This window comes from Hippocampus comes, unplaced genomic scaffold (assembly GCF_001891065.2).
Source record: "Hippocampus comes isolate QL1 unplaced genomic scaffold, H_comes_QL1_v1.1 scaffold518, whole genome shotgun sequence".
In the NCBI taxonomy this organism is placed as follows: Eukaryota; Metazoa; Chordata; class Actinopteri; order Syngnathiformes; family Syngnathidae; genus Hippocampus; species Hippocampus comes.
Genome location: NW_017804833.1, coordinates 160,459 through 185,099, shown reverse-complemented (window position 1 = coordinate 185,099; position 24,641 = coordinate 160,459). Strand labels below are relative to the sequence as shown.

The 24,641-nt window shown below is 48.3% G+C and overlaps 2 protein-coding genes across 2 annotated transcripts in view; both read right to left on the bottom strand.

The window, feature by feature from the left end:
- The window catches only part of LOC109515488 (uncharacterized), a 37,359-nt gene extending 24,317 nt beyond the window's left edge, over nucleotides 1-13,042 (bottom strand). Inside the window, exons 1-2 of the mRNA XM_019869313.1 lie at nucleotides 12,323-13,042; nucleotides 9,037-9,159 (exon numbers count right to left, since the gene is read on the bottom strand). Of these exons, the coding sequence (XP_019724872.1) occupies nucleotides 9,037-9,159; nucleotides 12,323-12,460 (261 nt within the window). The 5' untranslated portion in view covers nucleotides 12,461-13,042. The remainder of the gene's footprint in view (nucleotides 1-9,036; nucleotides 9,160-12,322) is intronic.
- A 525-nt stretch (nucleotides 13,043-13,567) lies between these two features.
- Nucleotides 13,568-23,031, bottom strand: esyt3 (extended synaptotagmin-like protein 3). The gene is made up of 23 exons (XM_019869340.1): nucleotides 22,511-23,031; nucleotides 21,791-21,832; nucleotides 21,462-21,596; nucleotides 20,811-20,887; nucleotides 20,677-20,746; nucleotides 20,361-20,450; nucleotides 19,769-19,824; nucleotides 19,564-19,684; nucleotides 19,312-19,488; nucleotides 18,915-18,997; nucleotides 18,771-18,819; nucleotides 18,584-18,673; nucleotides 18,003-18,065; nucleotides 17,798-17,854; nucleotides 17,152-17,223; nucleotides 16,775-16,861; nucleotides 16,537-16,686; nucleotides 15,699-15,991; nucleotides 15,058-15,156; nucleotides 14,786-14,917; nucleotides 14,589-14,694; nucleotides 14,141-14,190; nucleotides 13,568-13,860 (listed from the first exon to the last, which is right to left on the bottom strand). Exons 1-23 carry the CDS (start codon nucleotides 22,931-22,933, stop codon nucleotides 13,809-13,811), a joined length of 2,574 nt encoding a protein of 857 aa, XP_019724899.1. The 5' UTR covers nucleotides 22,934-23,031; the 3' UTR covers nucleotides 13,568-13,808.
- Between the last annotated feature and the right edge of the window lie 1,610 nt (nucleotides 23,032-24,641).

Sequence of the window (24,641 nt, the reverse complement as noted above, 5' to 3'; positions counted from 1 at the left end):
CCCTCCCACCCGACCCTCAACATCTCCGCTCTCAACATCCATTTCATCTCCGTGAGTGGGATCACACGAAGGAAATGACCCGGTCATCCAGAAGCAAAGACGGAGGGGGCATCGGATGCACAAATGACGACGGCATTGGACCTTTCCTGACTGTCTGCCATTTCAACGTCATACGTCAACCGCGGTGCACCTCTGAATCCTCACTCTTGGCCGTAAGAAACCCAAGTCTACGTGTAATTATTTTCTTTAAGCATCCGTGCAACACGTATTTTGAAAGCCGGCATGGATTCAGCCCCCCTCTACCCCTAACTCGCCAAAATAGTCCCGCTCGGTCAGGGGGCTTGACACCGTAACCCCTTCACATGTTAGTTTTGGAGCCTGTCCAAGGGTGTTTGCGAAGGGGAAATGAAACAAAAACACCAGACGGGAGCAATGTGATTTGCGACTTCCAGCAAGGACACTTTGGGCGAGTTTCAGCCATCTGTCCTTTGCTTGAGTATTCATTTTTCAGATGCTCGTTGAGCCAATGGCGACTGGGGAAATTGAATTGAACGTCTTTTCTTCTTTCCCAACCCTTTAACCGTGTCGCGATTATGCGTCCAGGTAGCCCGCCACGCCGAAAGGAATTGCCACCGCTCTACAATAAACACCATTGAGTCAGTTCTCCTGACTTGCCAATGACAAAAAGGCAACGTTCCAAACTTGATTTTTTTCTTTTTGCCCATGAGACACATCCTCCCATCAATATCAATATCAATACAGCAAAACTATAAAATAGAAATATATATGGCAAACAGTTAGCCCTCCTTTGCAGGTAAAATGGACCCATTTTGAAAACTGTTTCAGGAGAATTTTTGGAAATGTGAACAAACAAATACACGCATCCAAGGAAAACATTTATGTGAGCCTTACTTTTGCTATTTTGGTGTATACAGCACAGTATTTCTACAATATGTGACCCGCTCCCCCACACCAAAAAAAAGACATTTTGATCAGAATGGGCACGAGAGAAAGGAATGAAAAGAATTCAACTGCGTGTGCAGTCGGGTGGACACTAACTGAACTCAAGCAGCCCCGGATCAGGCGGCGTAAAAAATTGGGAAAAGTGAACGTGGTCCAAATGGCGTCAATGCCAAAAGAGCAGGGGGAGGTTGAAGGCCAATGGGGCCAGTCAAGCGTGGCCAAAGCTTGGTTCTTGGCGACCGAAAGGGCCGGCCGGGAGGGGGGGGGCTTACACAAAGCTCGACACCTCTCATAAATCAACCGAGCGCTGGGTGAACTTCCCCTTTTGTTGTTGGGGATTTTTCATGCAAGTCATCCAAAGCAAACATGTGGAAGGAGCAAGAGTTGATTCAAAAATGGCCTACGGCCAGGGGGGCCATCGCGCCCGTGGCCTATGTGGGTGGTTTGACGCCCGTGCTTTGTGATCGCAGAAGCGCCTTTCGTTGTCCGTGACATGACGATATCAAAGTCGTTCTTATGCGGTTGGCCTCGAGGCCTCGGATTTACTTCAAATGTTCACATTTGGGGACTTTTCCGTGCATCCACGTCCACCCAAATTTGAGTTGACCGGGTGTCAAGGGCAAATTGGGCGAGAAATATGTGAGGGCGGGGTGAGTAGCGGTTCACCTTGCACGAGACGCGACCGCCCCCTGAAAACGGACAAAATAGAGGGCATCAAACTCAAACCTACGCAGATTTTCTACCGTTTTCCAACTGGAATGACAACAAAAGAAATCTGCAGGCAAAGAGGGAAGGCTAGCAAAGACGACGCGCCCCTTTGTGGCTTGGTTTCAAGGCAAACAAACAAAGAATGCTCCAGGGGATGGATGGATCAAAGACAGATGTATATGCGAAAGGGACGGCGTGATTAATGACAGAAGGAAAAAAAAAAAGCGGGCACATTTTCCATGAAATTGAATGAACGGAACATTGCTTCATTCAACTTGACATGAGACCATCTGCGGTCCCTTCTCAAGCTTCCTTCTCCCCGCCCCAAAAAAGGAGATTTGGAGATTTCCCTCGATCGGGAGATGTTGTCAATATTTGTCACCTGTTGCCTTTGAACGCCTTTTCAGACTCTTTTGCGATGAAGGGCTGCATGAAATCAACTTGACTTCCTTGACACCAATACTGCCTTTCCTTTAGCCTGGTCTTTGGCGCCATCTTGTGCCATTTTAGGGTGTTACAAAAGGAGCACAGGAAAGGCAAACGGCGTCGTTTGCCAGCCAATAACTGAGGGTAGGTTTGACGGGGGGAAAACAATGCAAATACGTGAATTTGTGTCGAGCGGAAGCGACGTACAAGTTGGGGCCACGTCACCAAAATAGGACCTGAACTCTGTGGTAAACCGAGGGGCCCGAGGACCAGTGATCCTAATTCAGTCGCAAACCTTCACGCAAAGAAGATTGCTCACACATTAAGCAAGGTCGAGTCACAGGAGGATTTGCTCAGGAACGGGGTGTCGTCCAACAACGATGCAATTAACGACATGAGAAGAGAAGGCCAATTAACGGCGAGACCCATCCTGAGCACATTACGAAAACATCAGACGCCTTTGTTCCACAATGCTGTGATGCAGTCAATCAGTGACCCAAAGCTATGCCGGTGGGTGTGTGGGGAGTTGGGGGCTTGAGCGCTCTGAAGGTCTTTTACAACCACCCCCCGCCCCACCCCCCAGGCCCCCCACTTTCACCTCGCCTCGGGAGGAATGGTAATTAACTGATGAAGAGCTCTGTAAAATGATCCAGGCTGCTGTTGAAGAAGCGGCTGCTGTGCAGTCGCGTCCCAAAGGACCAGAGCAGAATGAGCAAAGATGGATCTGAATGGGCTATTCAGGGATTGCCCTCTTTCATCACTCAGTTCCAGAAGACACAAGAGAGCACTGTTTACTTCTAGAAATAGATTGGTTTTGAAAATTTTAGCCAGTAATGTTCTTTCATAATAGCAGAAGTGAAGAGATATACACCCACAGTGTTTCGAACCAAGCCCCCGCCCCCCTCCGCCTTTATGTTATGGGTCAAACCAACCCGAGCTCTTTTTTTCTCATCATCTTCTTCTGACTTGTTCTTTTCTTCATTTCATGATATGGTTTTGAATATTTTGGAATTCAGATGCAATATGAACGCAGCTGTTTTATTGAGGCTCAATTGATTTACGAAGAATCACTGGCCTCGGACTTCTCTCCTTTTCATTTTTCTCTTTTACTATTTGCAGGGTTAGCAACAAAATTGCTTGGTCAGCGCGATCCAAATATTTCAACCATTTTTCACTTGACACGGCATATTGACTGACCCTTTTGTTACGTTTGTTTCACCAGAGCGGCAATAACGCTCACGGGTCCGTTTGACCGGAGGCATGCCGAATGATCCTCAAGTGTCTGAGACGAAACGAAAGCCCCAAATTTACAGGTCATTATTGACTAAACTTGCAAATCAGATGCTTCAATTTGACCCACAACTCAACACACGACAAAATTGCGCCGGGTCACTTGGACACATTTTGGGGAAACCAAAGACATCCGTAACAAGAGTGTTGCGTCAACTTTTTTGGCTTGCACATTACAAGTTGGAGGACCCAGCAGTGCACAAACAAGGCCTCAGTGAGCGCGGGAAGGCGCGGCAGATCCAATTACGTGAAAGAGAGCAAAAATAAATCAGGAAATAAAATGAAATCAAATCCGCTGTTTGTCCCAACCACCTCGAGTCGGCCAAAGTGCGACCCAAGGGGCAGTGGGACAGTGTCGAGACCCGATCGTGCGGCTGATCTACGTTGCCCCAACTTGTGCGTCCCTCATTCCAAAGTGTCACGGTGCCAAGGCCCCCCGCAGCCTGGGAGCTAACCTCTACACACAACCCCCGACAAGCAGACCACCCAATAGATCCTTTGGCTCGCTGCATCTGGCTCTGGAGTGGGACGAGTCTCAAGGCTTAAAGGAGGCAAAAAAAACAACTCTCGGGTCTGCCGCGAAAATCACTCCAAAAGCCAACGCGCCGCATGACTCCGAATGTGGCATCAGTTCTTCGATTCGACGACGTATGTCCACAAGACAACGCAAATGAGCTCCTTCTCAGAAAGTTGTCTCGCCTTGTGGACTGAGACCGTGGACCCGAGACGACACCAGATACCCGAATGTCTGTCTTGTATGTAATCGAGACGAGCGACACACGTTCATTCTCAGAACGCCGTCTTGTCTGCGCACGGCAGACGAGACGCAAAGTTGCCACGGACACACATTCAAAGTACAGTGACAGCTCGGGCGGCGACGTTCTCTCACCCAGAACATGCAGGACAGGCAGACCCAGGTCCGAGCGGGAGCGGCCAAAACGGCCGGCAAGCCGAGGGAGACGGACGGCATGGTGACGGAGGGCTCGGGATGCTGCGGCCGCGCTCACGGGGCTTCGGGGCGTCCGACCCCGGCGTGCCTAGCCGTGACCATGCGCAGGGCGGATGCGCAAGGGGCAGAGCCGCTTGGGAACGTCAGGATGCTTTCGCTTGGTCCCCCTTCAACGATAGTGTGGCTCTGTCCTCTTAATTGGATCCCGGCTGCCTCTCTTCTCTCTCTCTCGCTCTGTCTCGTCACTCTGCCGGGGCAAAGTTTCACAAAGCTTTCGGGGAACGAGGAGGGGGGGGGGACTGGCCGGGGAGGGGGTCGGCCAGCTCCAACTCCTCGGCATGGAGCAGAGGGGGTGGGCCGTCGTCTTATTATCCATCGCTCCTGCCCCTCCCTCTTCCTCGCTCAGGCTACCTCGGCCCCCTTCCCGACCCCTCTGGGCCGCGCTTCTTTGAATGTCATTCATTCCTTGATCCCTTCGCCCCTCCTGCCTGCCGTACCACTCAGCATCCGTTGCCCTTCACCTCCCCCATCGTTTGCAGTGCAATCGCTTTGCCGTAATATTGACTGATTTAATGCCTCTTCGTAATTCAGGACATCCAGAGTAAACCGCTCAATGTACTGAGGGAAATTCAATTGATTGGACGGAATCTGGCGAGGCACTTGCCTGTTTAGACATGATCGCAGACTTGACAGCGGATATCAAAGCAAGCCATTGAGTCAAAGGAATGGAGATTGCATCAGGGTGCAGATCCCGAGCAGGGCATCCAAAAAAAAAAAAAAAAAAACAGAGGGCACTCATCATATTCAAATGAGACAAGCACTGAGAATTTTTCCCCGGAGCTGGTCGTCAAAGCAAAATGAGTGATCGGGAGAGAATAGCTTTGGTCACGTCAGGGTGTTGACCAAAGCCCAGACTTGAACATCTCCTGAGGGACGTGCACATTCACCAAGGGTTGGACTGACCAGCGGACGTGTCGACTTTTCCCACCGCGCAATGACGGGATCATTTACGGCCACAGTTCTGTGACGTGAATTGTCGTGAGAGTTTTACACGTTGCGGAGCTTGAGAAAATCTTTTCAACGGAGAAAAGTCAGTGACTCCACCTTAGAATATGACTGTCCGCCACTAATATTTTGCTCACAGGGATACCTTGAGTGGATTCGCCCCCTGTTGGACATGGGAATGTACTGTAGGTATGAGTCCTCACGGTGTAGCACGTACACCTTCAGCCCCCACCCCACAAAGTCCGGACAAATTTTTCGGTAACAGTCTCTCACAGGGGTGAACATCGACGCTCACTGTTTACATTATCAAACGGACTTGCCAGTAACCTCCTTCGATATACGCACACTTCTTCACATCTTTCTCACATACCCTAAATAGACAAATCCACCAATGTGCAGAAACACACACACACACACACACACACACACTCATGCAGCAAGCAGAGAGGATTAACCCCATTGGTATTTCCCGCAGACCACCCTTCGAGAAGCACAGTCACTAAGGGAGACACAGGCCACTTCACCCCAACTGCCCGATCATGTGAATGACTCCGTGTGTTTCTGATTCACACTGAAAAGCGAGCTAAACATTTCCGATGTGCTCTTACGTGACGCTATTTACTTCTGAGGTCAAAAATACATTGAACTCAGACACGAGCAATTTAAAATTGGTTCCCAGGTGCCTTCATCGGCCAGTTTTGGGGGGGGGGGGTCTGACCCGTGCAAGTGAGCCACAGCTCGAGCAGCACCCCTTCATTGCGGGACCAACGTATTGTTACCCCAGGGCTCGAAATAAGCCGTTTCATATCGCCACGTAAAACTCATCAACGCAACTCAACCCAACAAGGAATTCGTAACGAAGACAAGAAAAAGCAAAGTCTCAGGCTGAGTCAAATGCCAAAGATGAAAAATGAGTTGCATGCACCTTTGCTGGCACAACCAATGACTCTGCAAAGAGTCCGGAGGTTCTCGTCATTGACTCAAAGGTTGTCAACCGCTGAATTACAACAACAAGACGATCTGCAACGAGCATCTATTTTTCTGAAAGTCAAACCTCGAGCCTTGAAAATTGAACCATCTCGACTTGTGAATGTACCTGGTTCCGGCTTTTCCTGCGTTTCCAAAAAGGGAAGACGCTACAGAAGAGCAATCTTGCCCAAGTGAAGATTGTGGTGAGACACCAGTGGAGTCTGCCCATCCTTTCGGGAAAGCTTTCTCCTGCCGCCCGCTACCGTGTTGCCTGCGACTCTTGCCTCGCCTTCGTCTCTCTCGCCGTTTTCACCCGTCTCCTTGAAAAGCATTCACCAGGGAAGTCACAGAGACAAACCCGGAGCGGCGCTTGATCCAATCAGAGATGGCAGACGCGTGTCCGCTTTGCTTTCAGTTGCGGACGGAGACTCCTGACGAGTGGCGTTACATCCTTTGCTCTTTAGTCTCGCATCGGAGCCATCCATCCATCCATCCGTCCGTCCGTCCGTCGGTCCATCCGTCCGTCCACTTTGCGGGACGCTGCAAGTCTTCCGTTTGCAGCGGGAGAAAAAAGGAGAGAAAGACAGACGACAAAAGTGGGAGGCGGAGGGGCCAGTCGTCTTATCAGGGAGGAACTTAGCGTGATGAAAAAGGGAGGGAGGCTTTTCAGGTTAATGTCTCCTGTTGACACAAGACAGATGCGTCCTCCTCCTCCGCACTAAGATCGACTCGAATGACCAGATGAGGCAATTTCCCCAGTTCAGCGCCCACTCGATGACAGGTGAGTGAATGGCGACCAGTCCCGAGCGCAGTCTGCCAGAAGAGGCTCAGGTGCCGTGAATGAATATTTGCCATCAAAAGTCAGCGGTGGTTGTTTTCAAGCTCTCCGTAAGGACACAGTTGAAGCCGAGTTGACTTGAGTTGAGGAATAACACACAGGGAGGCGCCGTTGGTTGATAATACCAATTTTTCCGAGCCAAAAGATGACTTGCGGACCCCAGTTTGACAACGCCACCTCCCAGCCAGGAAACGACCGGCTGACTTTGGGCAATGGGCGGGCGAGAGCGAAAAAGGAAACCAGCATTCACAGGTCTCACCTCTGAGGCCTGCTTCTGCGCGCTCAGGGAGAACATGCAAACTTGGCACCGATTCGATTGCCGTGACCTCTCGCCGGCGAGGCGGGCGCGCAAACCACGAGCAGAGTGCGCTGCCGACCGACCGAACCGTCTTGTTGTTGAGCCTCGCGGAGCAGAACGTCTGCCTGGGCCTCTTGTTCCCTGGAAATCAATCAGCAAATTGGCTCCTCTTGCTCTTCCGGCTGCGGTCACAGCTGGTGATGCGGGCATTCCGGCTCGAGGGGTGGGCGGGGGGGTTGTCGAGGTGGCCCGCACGCTGATAAAATTCTGCTGGGCTTTCATTTTTGTTTCCCGTGGACCCCTTCGAGGCTGAAGCAGGCACTTTTCAGCAAGGCCTTTTTGTCTTTGGCTTTCAATCATTTGAATGCAAAGCTGTTGCCACATCGGAGGCGATTTTCAATCACATTCCCGCTGTCCTATTACATCACGGCCAAGTGGCTCTGATTAATGCTTCAAGTTGGCTGCGGCCCCTCCTGCTATTGATCCATTTAAACCCCCCTTCGGAGTGAGTGCGTGGCAGAAAGCCACAAGGGATTAAATCAAAGCTCATTTCATTAGCGAGCGCTGCGAAGAAGCAGCGGCGGTTCCATCTTGAGTCAGCAGATAGGAGCCTTTTTTTGTCCCGCGTCCATTTTGCAAGACAAAATGAAATGTGAGTGGAAAAATGAAACGGCCAGAGTCCAACAAAGCCGGGATGCCGATTTGATGCATGAAAGGTAACAACGCACACATAGCAGAATCTGAGAGCAAGCTGTGCTAAATGAAGGTGGCCGTGCACGACAAAGTTGGGACGACCCGATGGGATCCCATCGCGTGATCGCAGTTCGGCTCCAATCACGTGGCTTTCGGCTGATCGGGGATCGGGGCAAAAAGACCCGCTTTCTTCCTTTTCTGAAATTGCATCGGTCAAACAGTCCAAAGGTATAAATACGTCGCCAAATGGTGCAGTCATAATTGTACTACACAATGTTCCATTGTGTTTATTTTGTGGTGATTTAGAGCAGCTTTGTGTGAAATTCTTCTTCATTTGTGCCTGCATGACTGTATTACACTGCCCCCTATTGCCCAAGTTGCGCACACCGGGAAGAACCACAATGAATTACGTAATTCCAGGACGGTGCACAAAGCGGTTCGGTCTCTGTGGTTCTATTTCATGACGTTACGAGCGCGAGTGTTTCGAAAGAACAATATTTTCGAGAATTAGTTTGACAAAGCATTTTTGAGGGAAGGTGGATTGGAACCACGGCATTTCCGTGAAATCCATTCATATGACATTTAAATGGAAATAAAAACAATGGGGAGAAATAGTCAAAGTATCCTCCCCCCCACAGCTCAAATAAGAAAAAGGCAAAACCACCTTCCTTTATGTGGTACGTTTTTTTTTTTTTTTGTTGGTATAAAGAAGCCATGTTGAGCCACGACACAACAAGAGCATTAAAATGCCTTCAATAAAGTCAACTCAAGTCCATGAAAGGAAAGTCCACCAACAGAGCGCAATCTGACAGGTGGACCTTGTGATCGGAAGCAAAACGCTGGCCACCCACAGGTTAAAAAAAAAAAAACAAAACAAAAAAGGTCACCGGCACTCACCAACAAGAGGGACATTGCCGTCGTCTCGGAACACACAGCTGAAGTTGTATTTCCCCTTCTTCTTGGACACATCCAAAGCGTTCTTTCACTGTACGAGCCTTTCCCACTTCGATCTTCTTCTCTCTGTGAAAAAAAAAAGAGAGCCCTGTTGTCCAGCCCTTATCCTGACATACTTCCTGAGCAGCATTGTTAGCCAGAGGAGAGGAAACACACACACACACACACACACACACACGAACTATGGAAAGCCTGTGTCAGGAGAACAGAACATGGAAAGCAAAAATGTTGTCTTTTGGGGTTTTTTTTCTTTTTTTTTTGGGAGGGGGCGGGGGGGGTTCTTGATCTTTTGGCCTTGCTGCTTTGGACACAAGGACTCCAGAAGCATGGGCGAGCAGAGAGCTTATTTTGATGCAGCGTATAGTTCGTTCAATAACGGTAAAGACTTACCCGACACTTTAAAAATGGTAATGTATTTGCGTTATTGGCCATTGTTATCATTCCAAAGGTTTCCACCCCGCTAAAAGGTTCACAACGACAGTTTCTCACGCTTTTCTCATTGAAATGTGTTGTTTTCTGAAGGGGATTTTTCCAGTGCAGTATTTGTCCAATTCCACCTATTTTGGACCCACTCAAAGCATCCTAACCTCAGTCCACATCCTTTCATTTCATCCAATCCGTGCCGTAATCATTCCACACAGAACGATACGATTCCATTCCGGCGTTTCGGCATCCGCATGCAATTTCTCCCCACTCGTGACAACGTCGAGGACCTCAATTGAACAAATGTTGTTTCACGTGCAATAACGTTCCAAGAAATAGCCATATTAACGCCCTGACAGAAAATATGTGACTGTGCATATGGTGAACTCGTAGTAGCGTGCGTGCCTGCGCGTGTTGTCAACACTAGCTGTGAAGTGCCACAGACTTCATTCTCCACAGAGCCCACCAAAGCCTCCTTTTCACGACATCAAAGTGCTTGTTGTGTGCTTAGCGTTTAACATGTGTGTGTGGGGTTCAGTGGGATTGCTATCATTGGTTGTGAGTGCTAAGCCTTGACGGAGGCCTGCGTGATGCCCGTTGCCGCCGGGAGTGCTCTGAAATGTCTGCGCTCTGCCGCTGGCGCTGCATAAGGCTGCAAAACAACGCAAGGCCCGTCTGACACTGAGCTCACATTGTTAGAATAAGAAGACAGCCTGCCCCCTGCTGGACTCGTTTATCAATCAGCGTAGCGTAAAGAGGTTTGCATTTGCCTGCGGTCCTAAGTTTGCAAGCGCAGACGGAGACTAGACTGCTTTTTCAAACTCATCCAACCGGTTCATTTTGAGCTTGACCAGCTTGCACTGCTCGGGCTTGCGCTGAAGCCTCTCCATAAACAACCCAGGCATCACTTCACTTGGCTCCTCCCCCCACATACCAACAAGATGTTGGTCTCTCGGTGGAGACGAATCACTTCAACAAGCAAAAACGGGGCGACCAAAAACTCGGAATGAGGTAGGAGGGAGAGGCGACCGCCAGTCCTAGGCGGAGACGGCTCTTTTGCAGACGGCCGTGCGGCCGCTCTGATTGACGGCTGAAGCTGGCAAGGCAATCGGCCGGGAAATAATCCCCATTTCAGTCACCACAGTGTTGGGTTACTCAAACCTTTTAACACAATTCAACCGGGAAGTGCAGTTGAGAACCGCATTTAAAAATGCGGGCCACTCTTGGTACTGTAAAATCGCCACGCTTGGAATAAAGCACGACTGGAGGATCAAAGCTGGATTTGAAAAGGTTTGACCAGCAGCTGGTGCAAAACCATGCTGGTGATTTTGGCCAGCTGTGCGGAAGACGGATTGGATTGTCTTCCGAGCCGGGTGTTTGGCTTTTGCTTTTGCGCCGCCCTCCCACATATCCGAATACCACAACAACAACACACAGCGGCCCGACTCGTAGTCGCGGATCTCAAACTGGGGTCCCCGGCTCATCACAGGTTCACGAGCCGTAGCTATGGGGTCAATGAACAACATTTTCACATTTTCTCTGGAACACATACAACTTTATTCTTGTAAGATTAAGAATTGATTCTTGAAAAATACAACTTGCACATTTTGGGGGAGTCTTGGAGATATCCAATATTTTATCGACTATTTATCTTGAAAATGTATGCCATTTTCAAGATATAAGACTTTTTATCTTTAAAAATTATATCGGGTATATAGGTTTTTTTTTCATTCATTCATTTTAAAAATGTAAAACGGGTCATTGTGATTTGCAACATAATGAACCAAAGACAATCCCATTTCTAAATAAATCAACCCTGAGTCAAAGCGCAATGTCCTGCGAAGGTTTCCAGGGTGGGAAACGACAGAGGTGGCGTTTGCTCAAGCGTCACGCGCCTCTCCCAGACCGAGAACACGCCGGACACCGTCGCAAAGAAGGAGACGAGACAGAGAGGCTCTTGTTCTGCCCAAGGTCCGCGCCGGCCCACTGGCAGAGCGGCAGGTAGGAGTCAAATGATAGGCCGTCCTCATGCGCTCAGCACACAGGACGCACTGTTTGGCCCAAGTGCCAAAGCGTCCACTGGGATGCGTGATGCCACCGCAAGAAACTCACGTTTCAACACACACACGCGCACACACACAAAAAAAAAAAAAAAAAAAAATACACCAGCGGTGCCCATTTGCGGCGCGCCATCCATTTTTCAGCGGCATGACCAAAAAAAAAAAAAAGAAGCTAAAAATGAAACAACCTTCCTTACACCCCACCCACCCGCACACAAAAAAAAAAAAAAAAAAAAAAAAAACAGGGCATTTCCACAAAGGCTTCCATCAAGCTTTGGTTTTTAGACTCTGCACTTGTACTTTATAAAAGCATACAGAAATAAGCACATTTCAATCGAATGCAAAGAAAGGGGCAGTTTGTGTTTCATTTATGTCCAGCTCCAGGACTGAAGGGCCACCGTCCTGCCTGTTTTCCAGCTCTCCCGGCTGCAACACACCCGAGTCGGACAATCAGCTCATCAGCCAGCTCTGAAGCAGCACTGGAAGCATCGTGATGACTTGAATGTGGTGTGTTGCTCCTGGGAGAGCTGGAAAACAGGCGGGAGAGCGGCCCGCCAGGACCAACTTTGGACGCCCCTGGTGTAACCATTCCTGCCAAAAATATTTGCTCAGTTCAATTTTTACAAGAGAAGAGTATTTTTTTTTTTTTTAATGAAGACACATTTGTCCTCATTTAAAACTGGTCACTTGGGCCCATAACATATCTTCGAAAGGTTCTAAGATGAGCAGGTTTCCGAATGACTCACCTTGAGGAGGCTGCAGTCTTTTCTCTTCTTCCTCATCTTGTCCTCTTCCTCTTCCTCCTCCTGGTCGTCATCATGCTGCTCAACCGGCATGGGTAGGAAGTCTTCTTCACAGCGCATGAAGCTCAGTGTGCATCCCATCCGGGCAGAAAAGCCACCGATCCCATTGACGGACTCTCAGCGTTGACCCGTGAGCTCCTCCGTGGCTACACAGCAAGCACAATTTGCACAAGAAGCCGAAGAAGGGAAAACTGCAAACTTTGCGTGCCGCTCTCTCGCTCGCTCTCCTTTTGGAGTTGTTGCTGTTGCCCTCTGCTGGTGACTTTTAAGGGGGTCCTTGAAATTTGGGGTCTGGCGAAAAGTGGCGTATTACACATTTTTATTTTATACAGGTGGTCCCTTGAGAGACGAGTGACCCGATTTATGATTTGTTGCCTCAAATTTAAGATGTGAGTGTTGTATGGCGGGAGTGAACTCAAAAAGCAACCCTTCGGCAAATAGCCAACATTTCTTCTTCTTCGAAAAGCTGTCAACGGCACTCCTTGTTTACGTTTAACTGCCAAACAAACAAAACTACACGTCGCGTGTTTTAAACAACAGCTCTGTCTCACAGTCTGTTTAGCTTCATGCTACCATACATGGAAAAATTCGCGAAGGTTAGCATCAAGAGGAATGTGGTTTTCCTTTAAGTAACAGATATTTGACACACAGTTTAAATGTTTCATACAATAACGACAGGTCTTGGGAAAAGACTCATTTACATAAATCTTGTGTCACTCAAGGAAGTCAAAGCAGAAATTCTTCTTCGTTTGTTCCTTCGCGACCGAATTATGCTGGACTGCCTCCACACGGCCAAGGTGGGCGCAGCGCATTGAATTGGATTGCGACGATCGTGATGCATTAAATCGATTTAGTACTCGATGCTTTTGTCATATTTCTATTTATTAGTGTTTCACCATGTCACCATGCATTCAAAAATAAATAACAATTCAAATGACTTTTCATAAAGTAGGATTACACTCAAAAAAACGCCAGTTATTTCCCCGCAAGAAACAAATGAATGCAACTATAAACCTGTTTAAAGTCATCCTGCGAACACACTTGGGTCAATTTATTGACACCACTCCAAAACTCAAATGTGGATTCACTCATGGAGACTCCAGAACTGTTTTTAGCCTCTCCAGTCTCTTTCTTGTGTAACTGTGTGAACAAATGTGACACAACCAACCTGCACTGCTTTTTTTTTTTTTTTTTTAATTTCAAGCTCCCTTTTACCACATTACAAATAAATCTCTTATTTAAAAAAAATCTTATCAATGCAAAACAACAGCTTGTCTAACAAACATTAAAAAAAACTGTAGAGCACAAAAAACATTCCTCGGAGTGGTCACATCAACCCAGTTTGTGTTGTTTAATCCAAATTAAGATACAGTAACGGCGTCAATGGCCTCGTGCTTTATTTCGCAAAGGGTCTTGATCTGGAAGCATGTTAGAGTTCGCCCCTGCTATGACGCTTCTGGCCTTGTAACGACAGCTTGTACCTTGTGAGAAAAAAAAAAAAAGAAAAAATAGACACCTAAATAGATTTAGAAAGAGTCCTTTACAAATAATGTATTGTTTGATCTAATGTGGAAGCCGAAACTGTCAGCCAGGTAAGAGTTTTTCTCTTCACAAAAAAAAAATAAAAAAAGACCACTGTTGTGTTTGAACCCCTTACCATGCAAACATTTTTTGATTTTCAGGAATTGTGAGGCCCCAAAAACGGCGATTCCAAATCCTATGAAAAGTAGAGCCACTAAATTCACAAAAAGTTTCCCATACCAGTCTTTGACACCTTTGACAAGATCCAGCTGGCCAAGACTGATCAGCACCTGTGGGCAGAACACATACGAAACACGTCCTTTCTGCACCATTATCGACTCAAAGCAAACAACATTTGTATTTGGCAAGACACGTATGAAGTGGTGCATCCGCGAGTGAAAATGCTTTCGTCGTCTTTCCGGAGGCTCACTTCCCCCCCGCCCCAACTTGCCCGGTCGTAACCCCCTAACTCCAACCTGGATTGTTGTGGTGTTATGGTGAAAGATGAAGCTGTCCACACGAGAAGACCCTCTCCAAACAGGCTAGTTTCAGCTTTAAAACGAACGTCACGTCACGTGTGTGTGTGGTGACGACCGCTTTGGGATACTTATGAGGATGCGTACGCAAGCCGCTATTTGGGATTGACAATTATGAAACGCGGTATTGAATGCCTGCGCATCCTGCCTACCATTCCAATGTCCTTCCTTTCGCGCATGTGGAACATCTTGTTGTTTTTCACCGCCACATCCAACGTGCGCGTTAGGGCCTCCGCCAGGGACACGTCAAACTCAAACCTGATGTCATTTGGGAAGAGACACACGTAACACAGTGCCCACAATAGAGAAAGTGCTATTGGTCCGTATTAAGCAAAGCGCGAGCGAGTACTTCTCATCAAAGACGGGATTGACGGTCCGCTTCTTGACGTGAGTTCGCTTGCGGTGTCTCCACGTCTGGTCCGGAAGCAAATACAGCCGCACGTACGAGTCGGTTCCGTTTTCGCTACAGGCGAAGATGTCCCTGTGATGAGAGCGCAGCATGTGAGCGGGCGCGGCAACCGTTCCGCACTCATTTGCTCATCCTGTTCTTTTCGCTGACAAAATATGTCCAAGTGGGGAGTGGGTTTTCCTTTGAGTGCGCGTGTGTGTGTGAGACAATACCTGCAGCCGTTGACCGTAATAACCAGTTTGTTCCTCAGGGTGGCGTAGCGCGCAGACAGGCAAATCTCCCCCAAGGTTCCTCGATGTTTGCGGAGGACCCTACGGAACATCACAAACGGTCAAGCCGGAGGAGAGAAACACAAAACATTAGTGTGGGAATTTTGCTGTTGAAAATGTGGAATGCATCAGAATAAATAAAACAAATATTTGAAGATTGGAAAAAGGACATGGGGGGGGGGAGTGGGGGTATGGGTCAATATGACCCATTTTGAATTGGTTTGTTGGTGCAGGTCAATGTGACCCACTGTTAGTTTCTTCCTTTGGTATACAAGAAATATCCAAGGGTCAACTTGACCCGTTTTTAATCCTCTTTCTTTGGTGCGAGTCATTTCATTTCTCTGGTAGGGGTCACTGTGACCTGCCGTTAGTTTTGTCACTCAGTGGGTCATTGTGACCCACTTTTAGTTTCTTTGGTTTGGATTGATCAAAGTGAGGCCCTCTGACTTTATTTCTTTGGTATAACCAGAAATGTTGGTGGGTCAGTGTGACCTGCTGTTTGTTTTTGATTTTGGCATAGGTCAACGTAACCCACTATTAGTGTTTTTTTCCTCTGGTGCAGCCGAAATGTCCCCGAAACTCACTCTGGATAGGAGGCCCCATCTGCCAGATCGAAGCGCGACGCCGCCAGAGCGTTCTCTGACAAGAGGCTGTGCGAGTCGTAGCGCCGCATGCTCACAGTTGCCGGGGAGGGCCTCAAGGCCTCCGTAGCCAAATAGGAACCCCGCCGGTGGGTGGGGTAGTCGTCCGGCCCGCCTGCGGATGAAGCCTGACTGCTGGAAGGAAACGCGGGTGTGGAGGACGCGCTCGCGTTGCTCTGCGCCATTTGTTGGTTCACAATGACGGGTTTGGGTGCCGGCTGCTCCACAGTGAGAACCTGTTGGGGTTAAACAAGAGTCTTTTCAAGATCCACAGATGTCTTGAATTCAATGGGGACACATTGCAAAAAATCGATTCTTTTCTGGAGAGAAAAACGTGAACGTTTTGATGGTAGTCGGTTCTTTCCAAATTGGATTTGCAAGCCTGAATCGGGGATTTGGCTTTGAGGTTAGGGTCGAGCCTACGAAGGGTTTTAGACTACGGTTAGGGTTCCAGATTGGTTTCTGTGGTTGATTAGAAATATTCATGAGCCCATTAGACCCACAGTTCATTTCTTTGGTACACCAGAAAGGTTTAAGGTCAATGTGAGCCACTGTTTTTTTTTTGTGTTGTTGTTTTCTGTGTGATTCAATGTATCCCAGCCGGAATGAATGTGTTTTCTACAACACGGGCCAATATGACCCGCTATTAGTTTGCTTCTGTAATATAGGTCAACGTGGCCTGCTGTTAATTGGCTTCCGGAAATGTTCATGGGTCAACGTGACCCACCTAAGTTAGTCCCTGTGGTCGAAAGCGGCGGTCACACTGTGCCGTTCCACCCACCCTGAGCGTGGCCTTCAGTTTGATTTGGCTGTTGGCTCCTGACTGCTCCAGCAGGAAGCGCTGGTCCAGCATCATGTTGGAGACGTTGATGAAGCGGCTCAGGGGCAAGCGCAGAATGCCCAGTTGCGTCTTCTTCTCGTTCTCTTTGATCTGCCGACACAAATCCCAAACGGTCAGCTGCCCCCTCAACGCTTTGGAACGGGTTCATAACGGGCGCTTTCGACGGCGCCTCTCCAACCTGGACGATGAGCTGCTGCGTTTTGATGTCATGCACAAAGAAAGTGAAGCCCTCTTCCCAAACGGGGTCTTTGGTGGAAAACGCAACCTGAGGACACATGATTAAGAAGAGAAGCGGACGAATTTCATGACATTTGTTGCCATCACGTTCGGTTTGATGGGAACGTTTTGAGTTGAAGTGTGGAGTCAAGTTAGCGATATTAACTTAGCCTTGCACGTGCACTCGGCCATCTGATTCCAACTCTTTTGTTCCCGTGAATACTTTGGCAAAAATTAAAACCCTCCATCCTTCCTTCCACGACCTGAAATCGGGGTCGGCGGGTGGGGTACACCCCGAAAAATCTATTTCAAATGAAATTTGAAGATCTTGTCCCGTACCTTGCTTTTCTGAACCGCGTCGTCGATGGACAACTCCACAAAGGAGCTCGGACCTGCAGACTTCCTGGTGAGCTGGGAAAATCAAGCCGATCCGTCAGCAGGTATGCAAAATAATCATCAAATTAATTTAAAAACATTACTACATCTAACAATTGTACTTTTGTCAAAGTGTCCCTCAGATAGCTTGCACACTAGATTATCATGATTGCTAGATGCTGAAATATACATTGACAGAAAATGTCATTGACTATTTTGACCCCCCACGTTCATAATAACTTGGATCACAGCGTCAACATTTCCAATTGTGTGCTTTTAACTGTACCTAGAGTGAATGTCCAGCAGGCGGCAGTCGCAACAAAGAGGTCCCTGAGGCACTGAGATTCACCAGGCTACGGTAATGTCAAATGATAATTGTGCCTCTTCTGCCTTTTGTGTATAAACAAATAAGCGCATAACACACGCGCTGCAAATGGCTAGCAACGTGTTTTCGGTTGAAACGTCCAGCAAAACTCCAAAGACTGAGGAGGAAGTGGAAGCCCCAGTAAACATGATCGGTATGCAGTTGAAAAACAGGAATTACCGGCTACTGCGACGGAAGAACACGGCAGATGAAATATTGCAACGACTATGCACACTCAACACTTACCCGACCTTCTCTCCCGTGCTTCTTTTTATGGTGATGCTCGATCTCACTTAAGTCTTTCTGCAAGTATACATTCACACCGTTGTTCAGGAAATAAAAAGAATCACTTGGGGACCAATTCGATGAACTTGGATGAATCCCCGCAGCACGTTTGAGGTTTGGCAATCTTTCTCTCTCTCATGTAAATGCCGCGCTGCAGGTGACTTACGGGAAGGTTGGAGGCGTTGTCCAGATACACAGCGAGCATGGCGCAAGCGTAGCCCTCGGAAGACTACGAGAGGAAAATGGATTCATTCAATTATGAAGAGTATGACTATAATCGTCACATAACAATTTGGCTCATTTAAATTCTCCCGACAAGTTTCTGCAGCCGCGGTGCGGAGGCGAAGCTGGCTGAAGACTCGCCATTTTCAAGCAGAAAAAGCTATCGTGTCCAAGCCAAAAAGCGAGCAGAGCTGCGGGGTATGATAAGCTGCACGGAGTGCGATTCGGCAGCTTGGTGGTGAAGTTCTGCCTCTGCCAGTGAAAATACAATCAAATCTTGAGCGGCCCTCACTTTATTTGGCGCGATTTAACGGGCGGCGGCTTTGCTCGAGGGCCATTCATTCAGCTACAATGATCCAAAAAGTGTTTTTCATAGAAAAATACCAAAACAGTTTTGGGGGGAGGGGGTGAATATTTTTCCTCAAAGGGGACCGAAGAAATTGAAAGCACGACCGCACACGCGTGTTCTTTTTCCATTTGTATCCATCTTATCGTCGGTGACGTGAGAGAGCGGCAGCTTCGTACCTCCTTCATCAGAGTGACGTCACTTTGGAGTGAAAGCCAATGAAGCTTCAGATGAACTTCTCCGCTCGGGACGCCCTCCAGGGGAAACCACTGTCGCCGACCATTCAGACCAGACGAGGGAAAAACAAAAAAGACCGCTCAACTTGATTCAAATGACAAGTGAAAGCAGGAGTGAGTGCAGCCTCACCTGATCCATTTCTTTCTCCTTCTTCACTTCCCCCAGATCGAGGTGATACCTGAAAGGACACGTCAATGTCACATCAACGTCACAACCATGACCGATTGGAGGAACGCATCCAGGCAACTCGCTTGGGCGTCCGATCCTTCTTACCTTCCGATGAAGTCGTCTTTGTCTGTGTCTTCATCAAAAATCTCCACCTCCAGCTCTTGTCCCGGCGCCTCGTGGACAACAAACTGAGCGCGCACACACACACACACACACACACACACACACACGCGCACACACACACACACACACACACACACACACACACACACACACACACACTCGAATCATCCTTGTTGGCAGTACCGGTGCTTTAAAACGGGCAATTTAAAAGTAATGGGGGGGGGGGGGGGGTTGCCGGTCTGCCAACTGCATGCACCCATCTCGACTGGTACGTGACACTAAAAAAGGAGAGCAGTTCTCTAAATTCTAAGCCTGGTGAGGAAACAACTTTGAGTCACCGCCGCAGTCGACAGATGGCGTCGCTGCAATGTTCTCCTACCTCATAGACCTCCCCCCATCTGGGGTGCAGATTCTCTTTAACGGTCTTGCTCTTGACGCTGCGGTCGCCCACGCGCAGCGTGGCGTACGGGTCCGACTTGCCCTTCACCATGCCCAGCATGTACGTGTCCTTGGCCACCAGGTCTCTGGCCTCCAGCAAGTGCACCCTCACCACTCCCTGAGGAGCAAACGGGCGCTCAAAACCGCAGCGTATCGCGGGCCCGATACGAGGGCGAGGGCGACGGCGACGTACACGGGGCAGCGGAAACCTCATCTGGTCCACTTTGACTTGGTCAATGAGCGGAAAGCACATGCGGTTGGGCAGCACCATCAGGGAGGCGATGATGTCCATGATGGTCCCCTCGGACAAGGAGCTAAAAGGTTCCAGAGACGGAGAGACGGGCGACTGATGAGGACGAAAAGGGACGAGCGCCCGAGAGTATGAGAGGAGAAGGCACCTGAAGGCGGGGCTGTCTAAAATGTTGGTCATGCCCGTCCAGTTGATTTCGAGGGTCTGAAAGATGAGGAAACGACGGCCATTAGCACTCGGCGATATGGCCTTCGGAGTAAAGCTCCGATAGATCGATTTTTTTTTTTTTTTTTTTTAAATGAGAATAGAAATGTGGACAAAAGAAGTTGAACCAATCCGTAAACAGCGATGCCGGTAACGCGTTAGCCGAAGATAATCCAAACATTAACGGCTAACCTAACGCACTATTTTGCTCAGTTAGGTCATCTGATGACAGTTACTTTGCAAAGCCACGGTTTGTTCGAGCCATTAACGACGATGACGAGCAACTCTCTCACAGCCGAGTGCCGCTTATCATGCACGGTCGAGTGGCAATGCCACTGAAGCGCGGCGTCCGTCCATTCTAAACAAGAAACGAACTTGGCATTCAGCTTTTAAAATCTAGTCATCAGTAACTTCACAACTTACTCACGGAGTTGCTTCTTCCAAGGTAACCGTGGCCAGACCACCACGACACCACTCCAATCATCGCGGCTCATCATAACGCACTCGAAACTTGATTGACGGCCGAGTGGACTCACCGGGCGGCGAATGAAAAAGAAGGTGACTCCTCCCACAAGTGGCACTTGTCCGATGAGAGGCTCCAGAATCACCCTGATCATCCCTCGCAGCTGACGGATTCAAAGACGTTATTTGTTGTCGAAAACAAAACTCCAGCATCAAGTTTGATTCGCGGGATGACACTTGAGCCCAAAGCTAAGGTAGGACTGCGCACTTGCTTTTGGTGTTGCTATTTTGATTTGATTGGCGCGTCAGTCCCCACAAGGTCAGCCCATTTTACGCGGATGTGACTTGGACAAGCGACTTGGGGTGGCGGTGGCGTACGGCGGCGCTCACCTTAAGTCCTTTGACGCCAGCCGTGATGGCCGACTTCAGCTCGGCGTCGATGTCCACGTCGCCTTCGTAACTGCGAAGCAAAAGCGGTCAGAAACACGGCCAGGGGGCCCACGGGAGCAACGTGCCACACCAACTTGACGGTCATGTCCAGGACCACCTCCCGGTGATCCACCTCATGCGTGTACGCTTTGATTCCAACGATGCGGAGAGGCTGCGAACAAGAAACGGGCACACGTCCATCCGGTCACTGACGTGCTTGGGTCCAGAGACCCCACCCCCCCAGAGTCCAGAAACATTTTCGCTGCAATTATACTTATTTTCTCAACATTACATGTAGTTTCACTTCATTTTTTTTTTTAAAAGAAATTTCAATTTTCTCAACATTACATGTAGTTTCACTTCATTTTTTTAAAAAGCAATTTCAAATGTTTTTTTCCACTTCCCTAAAAAATTTAGTTTTAAGCTATGGTTTATGTTAACTAGAATAACCTCGCTCCAGACACTAGGAGGCGACATTGCTCCTTTTCTCCCCTTGGACTGTGGCGATTTTTCCAACAATGGAGAAGTTGCCCTCTGCGGCGACATTGCTCCTTTTCTCCCCTTGGACTGTGGCAAATTTTTCCAACAATGGAGAGGTTGCCCTCTGCTATACACGTCAAGTGTTTGAATTGGGGGCCGATCTGAGCCCTTTTGACGCAAAGCATAATCAATGTGTGGAAAACGTAAGCCGCTTGCTGCGCTTTTCTTGTCAACGTACGGCCTGCCGAGGGCCAGGAAAGACTCACGACATGTCCAAAGTGGATCTTGGTGAAGGTGAAGGTCTTGAGCTCGGAGCTCGACTGCCTGACGGCCGTCTGGATGTTTTCCCGCAGGAGCTTCTCCATGAACATCCCAAAGAAAGGCCAGGCCTGCTCCAACACCTTCCGCGCCGCGCCGCGCCGGACCAGATCAGGAAATGCATGCAAAAAAAAAAAACAAACAAACAAAAAAAACACAAAGACGACAAGCCACGGTTTCAAATGATCCTCAAGCGGTACTTGAGGCCAAACTCGCCAGTCGCCGACGCTGGTTCGGAAGGAAGAACAAAGCTCAAGGTGTGCTTTTAAGACCCTACCTTGTTAACCCATTCAACTTTCTCCACGTCAGCAAATTGGATCTTTTGGAAGGCAGGGGGAGAAAAAAAAAAAAAAAACACAGTTAATGTCCAAAGTGTTGTTCCCCCCCCCCGCACAACGCAAATCACTGAACTTGACAGAAGCATGCAGAAAGAAATCATGGGATAAGGATTTCATTTGCAATCCGCCATCATTACCATTTGAAAATGGGAAATATGAATTACATCTTCGGTGAGTTTCCAACATCCATTGCCGCACGCTCAAGCAGCGCCTATTGGTGGAGCTGTCGTGGTGCAAGTGCAGCCACACTTCGAGTTCGGAGGTTCAGCCCAAGTCAGGTATGCGATGCGAATACATTGCTTGCTTCAAAACAGCCGCATACGTTTGATTTTATCCTTCAACTGAAGCAATTCGCAACGATCGCGCGGTGGCACTTCATCCAATTTCACCTCAATTGTTTTCATCCATTTTGCAATAGGTCTTGCGTTATAGATGGCAGAAGGTCTACTGAGACATTTTTTTGTTTGGTGACGCGCGATGAGGTGTCAAATGTGCACCTTGGAGAAGACGAAATAATATGCGTGTGCTTCAGAAACGAAAACGGCCGCCTATACCCCTTCGGAATACTTCCGCTGCAGTTTCCAGCTAAAAGACGAGGAGAAGTAACTTTGTTTTTGTTTGTTTCTTTGGGTTTTTTTTTTTTGGCGCTTTGGACGTACCCACGATGCCATCTGCAAGGAGGTCTTCAGCTCCGTGCTCACCACTTGCTTCTCGTTGTCCACAAAGTCAATTGCGCTCCCGATGCGGGAGTCCTTCCACTGGCGATTCTTCTTCCACCAGGTGACCATGAGCATGCACAGCAGCAGCCAGCTGATGCTCAGGCCCAGGTAGCCCGTCAGGTAGACCGGGTAGAAGAGCACCACGCCGCGGAGGAAGTACACGAAGAACTCGGTCAGGATGCGGTTGACGCTGGACGCGCTCAGCTTCTCCGAACCGTCGCCGCCGACTTCGAGTCCCTCGACCGGGCTCGCGGGGAGGCTCGGGGAAGCCATCCCGCGCTGGTCCGAAAGCCCGCCGGGCTCCGAGGTTCTGGGAGGCGTCAAAGTTCCGCCGTCGGGCGTCAGAACCAAAGAGGACGCCATTGACGAAGCGGAGTAGTGGACCCAGACGCTTCCGCACTCGGGGAACCGCGAGGGATGGGCGGAGACGCACCTGAGCCCGTTTGGGTGGGGCCGGGCCAGAACAACTCAGTGTGGACACGCTTTGAACTCACCGCACTTCTACGCATTGGTCTAATCCGTGTCACGTGTTTAATGGACGCCATCTTGATTTTAACGTTACGGAGAATCCTATTCTATTTCTGAAATATGATTGGCTACTGCCTCCACTTTTCTACAACATGATTGGATGCTGCACCCGGGTTGTCCACGCCCCACTGCCGACAGCAAAGGCAGCACCTGCCTTCAGTGTGGCAGCGTTATGACATCCATCAAGACTAAATCAACATTTTTGGGGGGGGGGGTAAAAATGTGACGCATATTTGAAAGGGTGCCAAATATTTGTAAAACTATTTAAATGTACGTGAAACCCCTCATATTGTTTTATTTTTTATTGTCGTCATTGTACACTAGTTTGTTAAATATTTCATGTTTCCAATATTCATTTCCAGTATATGGTATGCTGTGTTTTTTTTAATCTACCTCATCGTTCCGCGGTACAGCAAACAAGTGGATCGCAGCGAGATGTGTGCTGCCTGTCCGGTCAGATTCTTCTGCTAAACTGATTTTTTTTCCCCCGACAAAAGCACACGCCGTTGAATTTCTTTAAAACGATTGTTTCGAGCCAAAGCGTGTCACTTCCTGTTCAATATCAACCACGGGATCTTGAGGCTTTTTCATGCATCATGTAACGAGAGACCTATTTTTGACAGTCGGTGTTTTTGTTTCCAACTTTCTCGAGGATGCACACACATAAGTGAATATTGCTGAGTTTTGAGGCTTGTTGAGGCCTCCCAAAAGACAATTTGTACATCAGTCCTTCAGTTGTGAAATAAACTTGCGAAGCTGAGTAAAACCACTTGGGACACATTTGTTTTTTTTTAATATTTTATTTAAAAAACAACCACAAAACTATCATTACAAAAAAGGTATAAAACGTACAAAAAGCGTCCTTCTAAAAAAAATACACTGAGATGATGTTTTTGAGCCGGCACAAAATGGCACTGAGTGGGTGTACTTCACATACCCAAAAATAAAAAGGCATTGGCTTCACATTGATATGATTGCGAGGTTTACAACCAGTCATTCAACAACATCGACATGACTATCCCTTGTTTTTTTTAACAAACAAATGTGGGCTGTGTATACCGATTTTATAAAAAGGAAGAAGCAAAAAATTTAAATTGTACCAAAAGAAATGGTCAAAATGTGCCCCATCCCACAGATTCAATCAGGCATTGGGGGAGCTAAGACAGCAGTGATTTATATTTACATATAAAAAAATGCGCCTTTTTTTTTTTTTTTACAAGACCATCGAAAAAAATAAAGAACAATATTAAGAGTTCCGCATTTTTCAAGCATTACCCAGGTTTGTTTTTGTCTTTGGGCGGAGGCACCTCCAGAACGTTTGCAAAGCTGGTGCAACATTGCCAAGAAAACAACAACAGTATCAAAACACACTTGAGAGCCTTGGTGTGACGCAACCATTGGTCCAGTACCTTCCTTTTTCAGCGCGGTGCCTCATCCATTAAACTTTGCTCACCATTCACACTATTCCTGGTTTTTCTCATACACACCCCCACCAAAAAAAAAAAAAAAAAAAAAAAAGGGGAATTCCATTTCTAAAGCTGAG

What these genes read in the sequence shown, in the direction of transcription:
- esyt3 (XM_019869340.1), bottom strand. Translation starts at nt 22,933, where the DNA reads ATGGCGTCCTCTTTGGTTCTGACGCCCGACGGCGGAACTTTGACGCCT. An exon ending in GTCCTGGACATGACCGTCAA is followed by an intron (nt 20,747 to 20,810) that starts GTTGGTGTGGCA and finishes TTTGCTTCGCAG; the next exon opens with TTACGAAGGCGACGTGGACA. An exon ending in TGAGGTTTCCGCTGCCCCGT is followed by an intron (nt 19,489 to 19,563) that starts GTACGTCGCCGT and finishes TTTGCTCCTCAG; the next exon opens with GGAGTGGTGAGGGTGCACTT.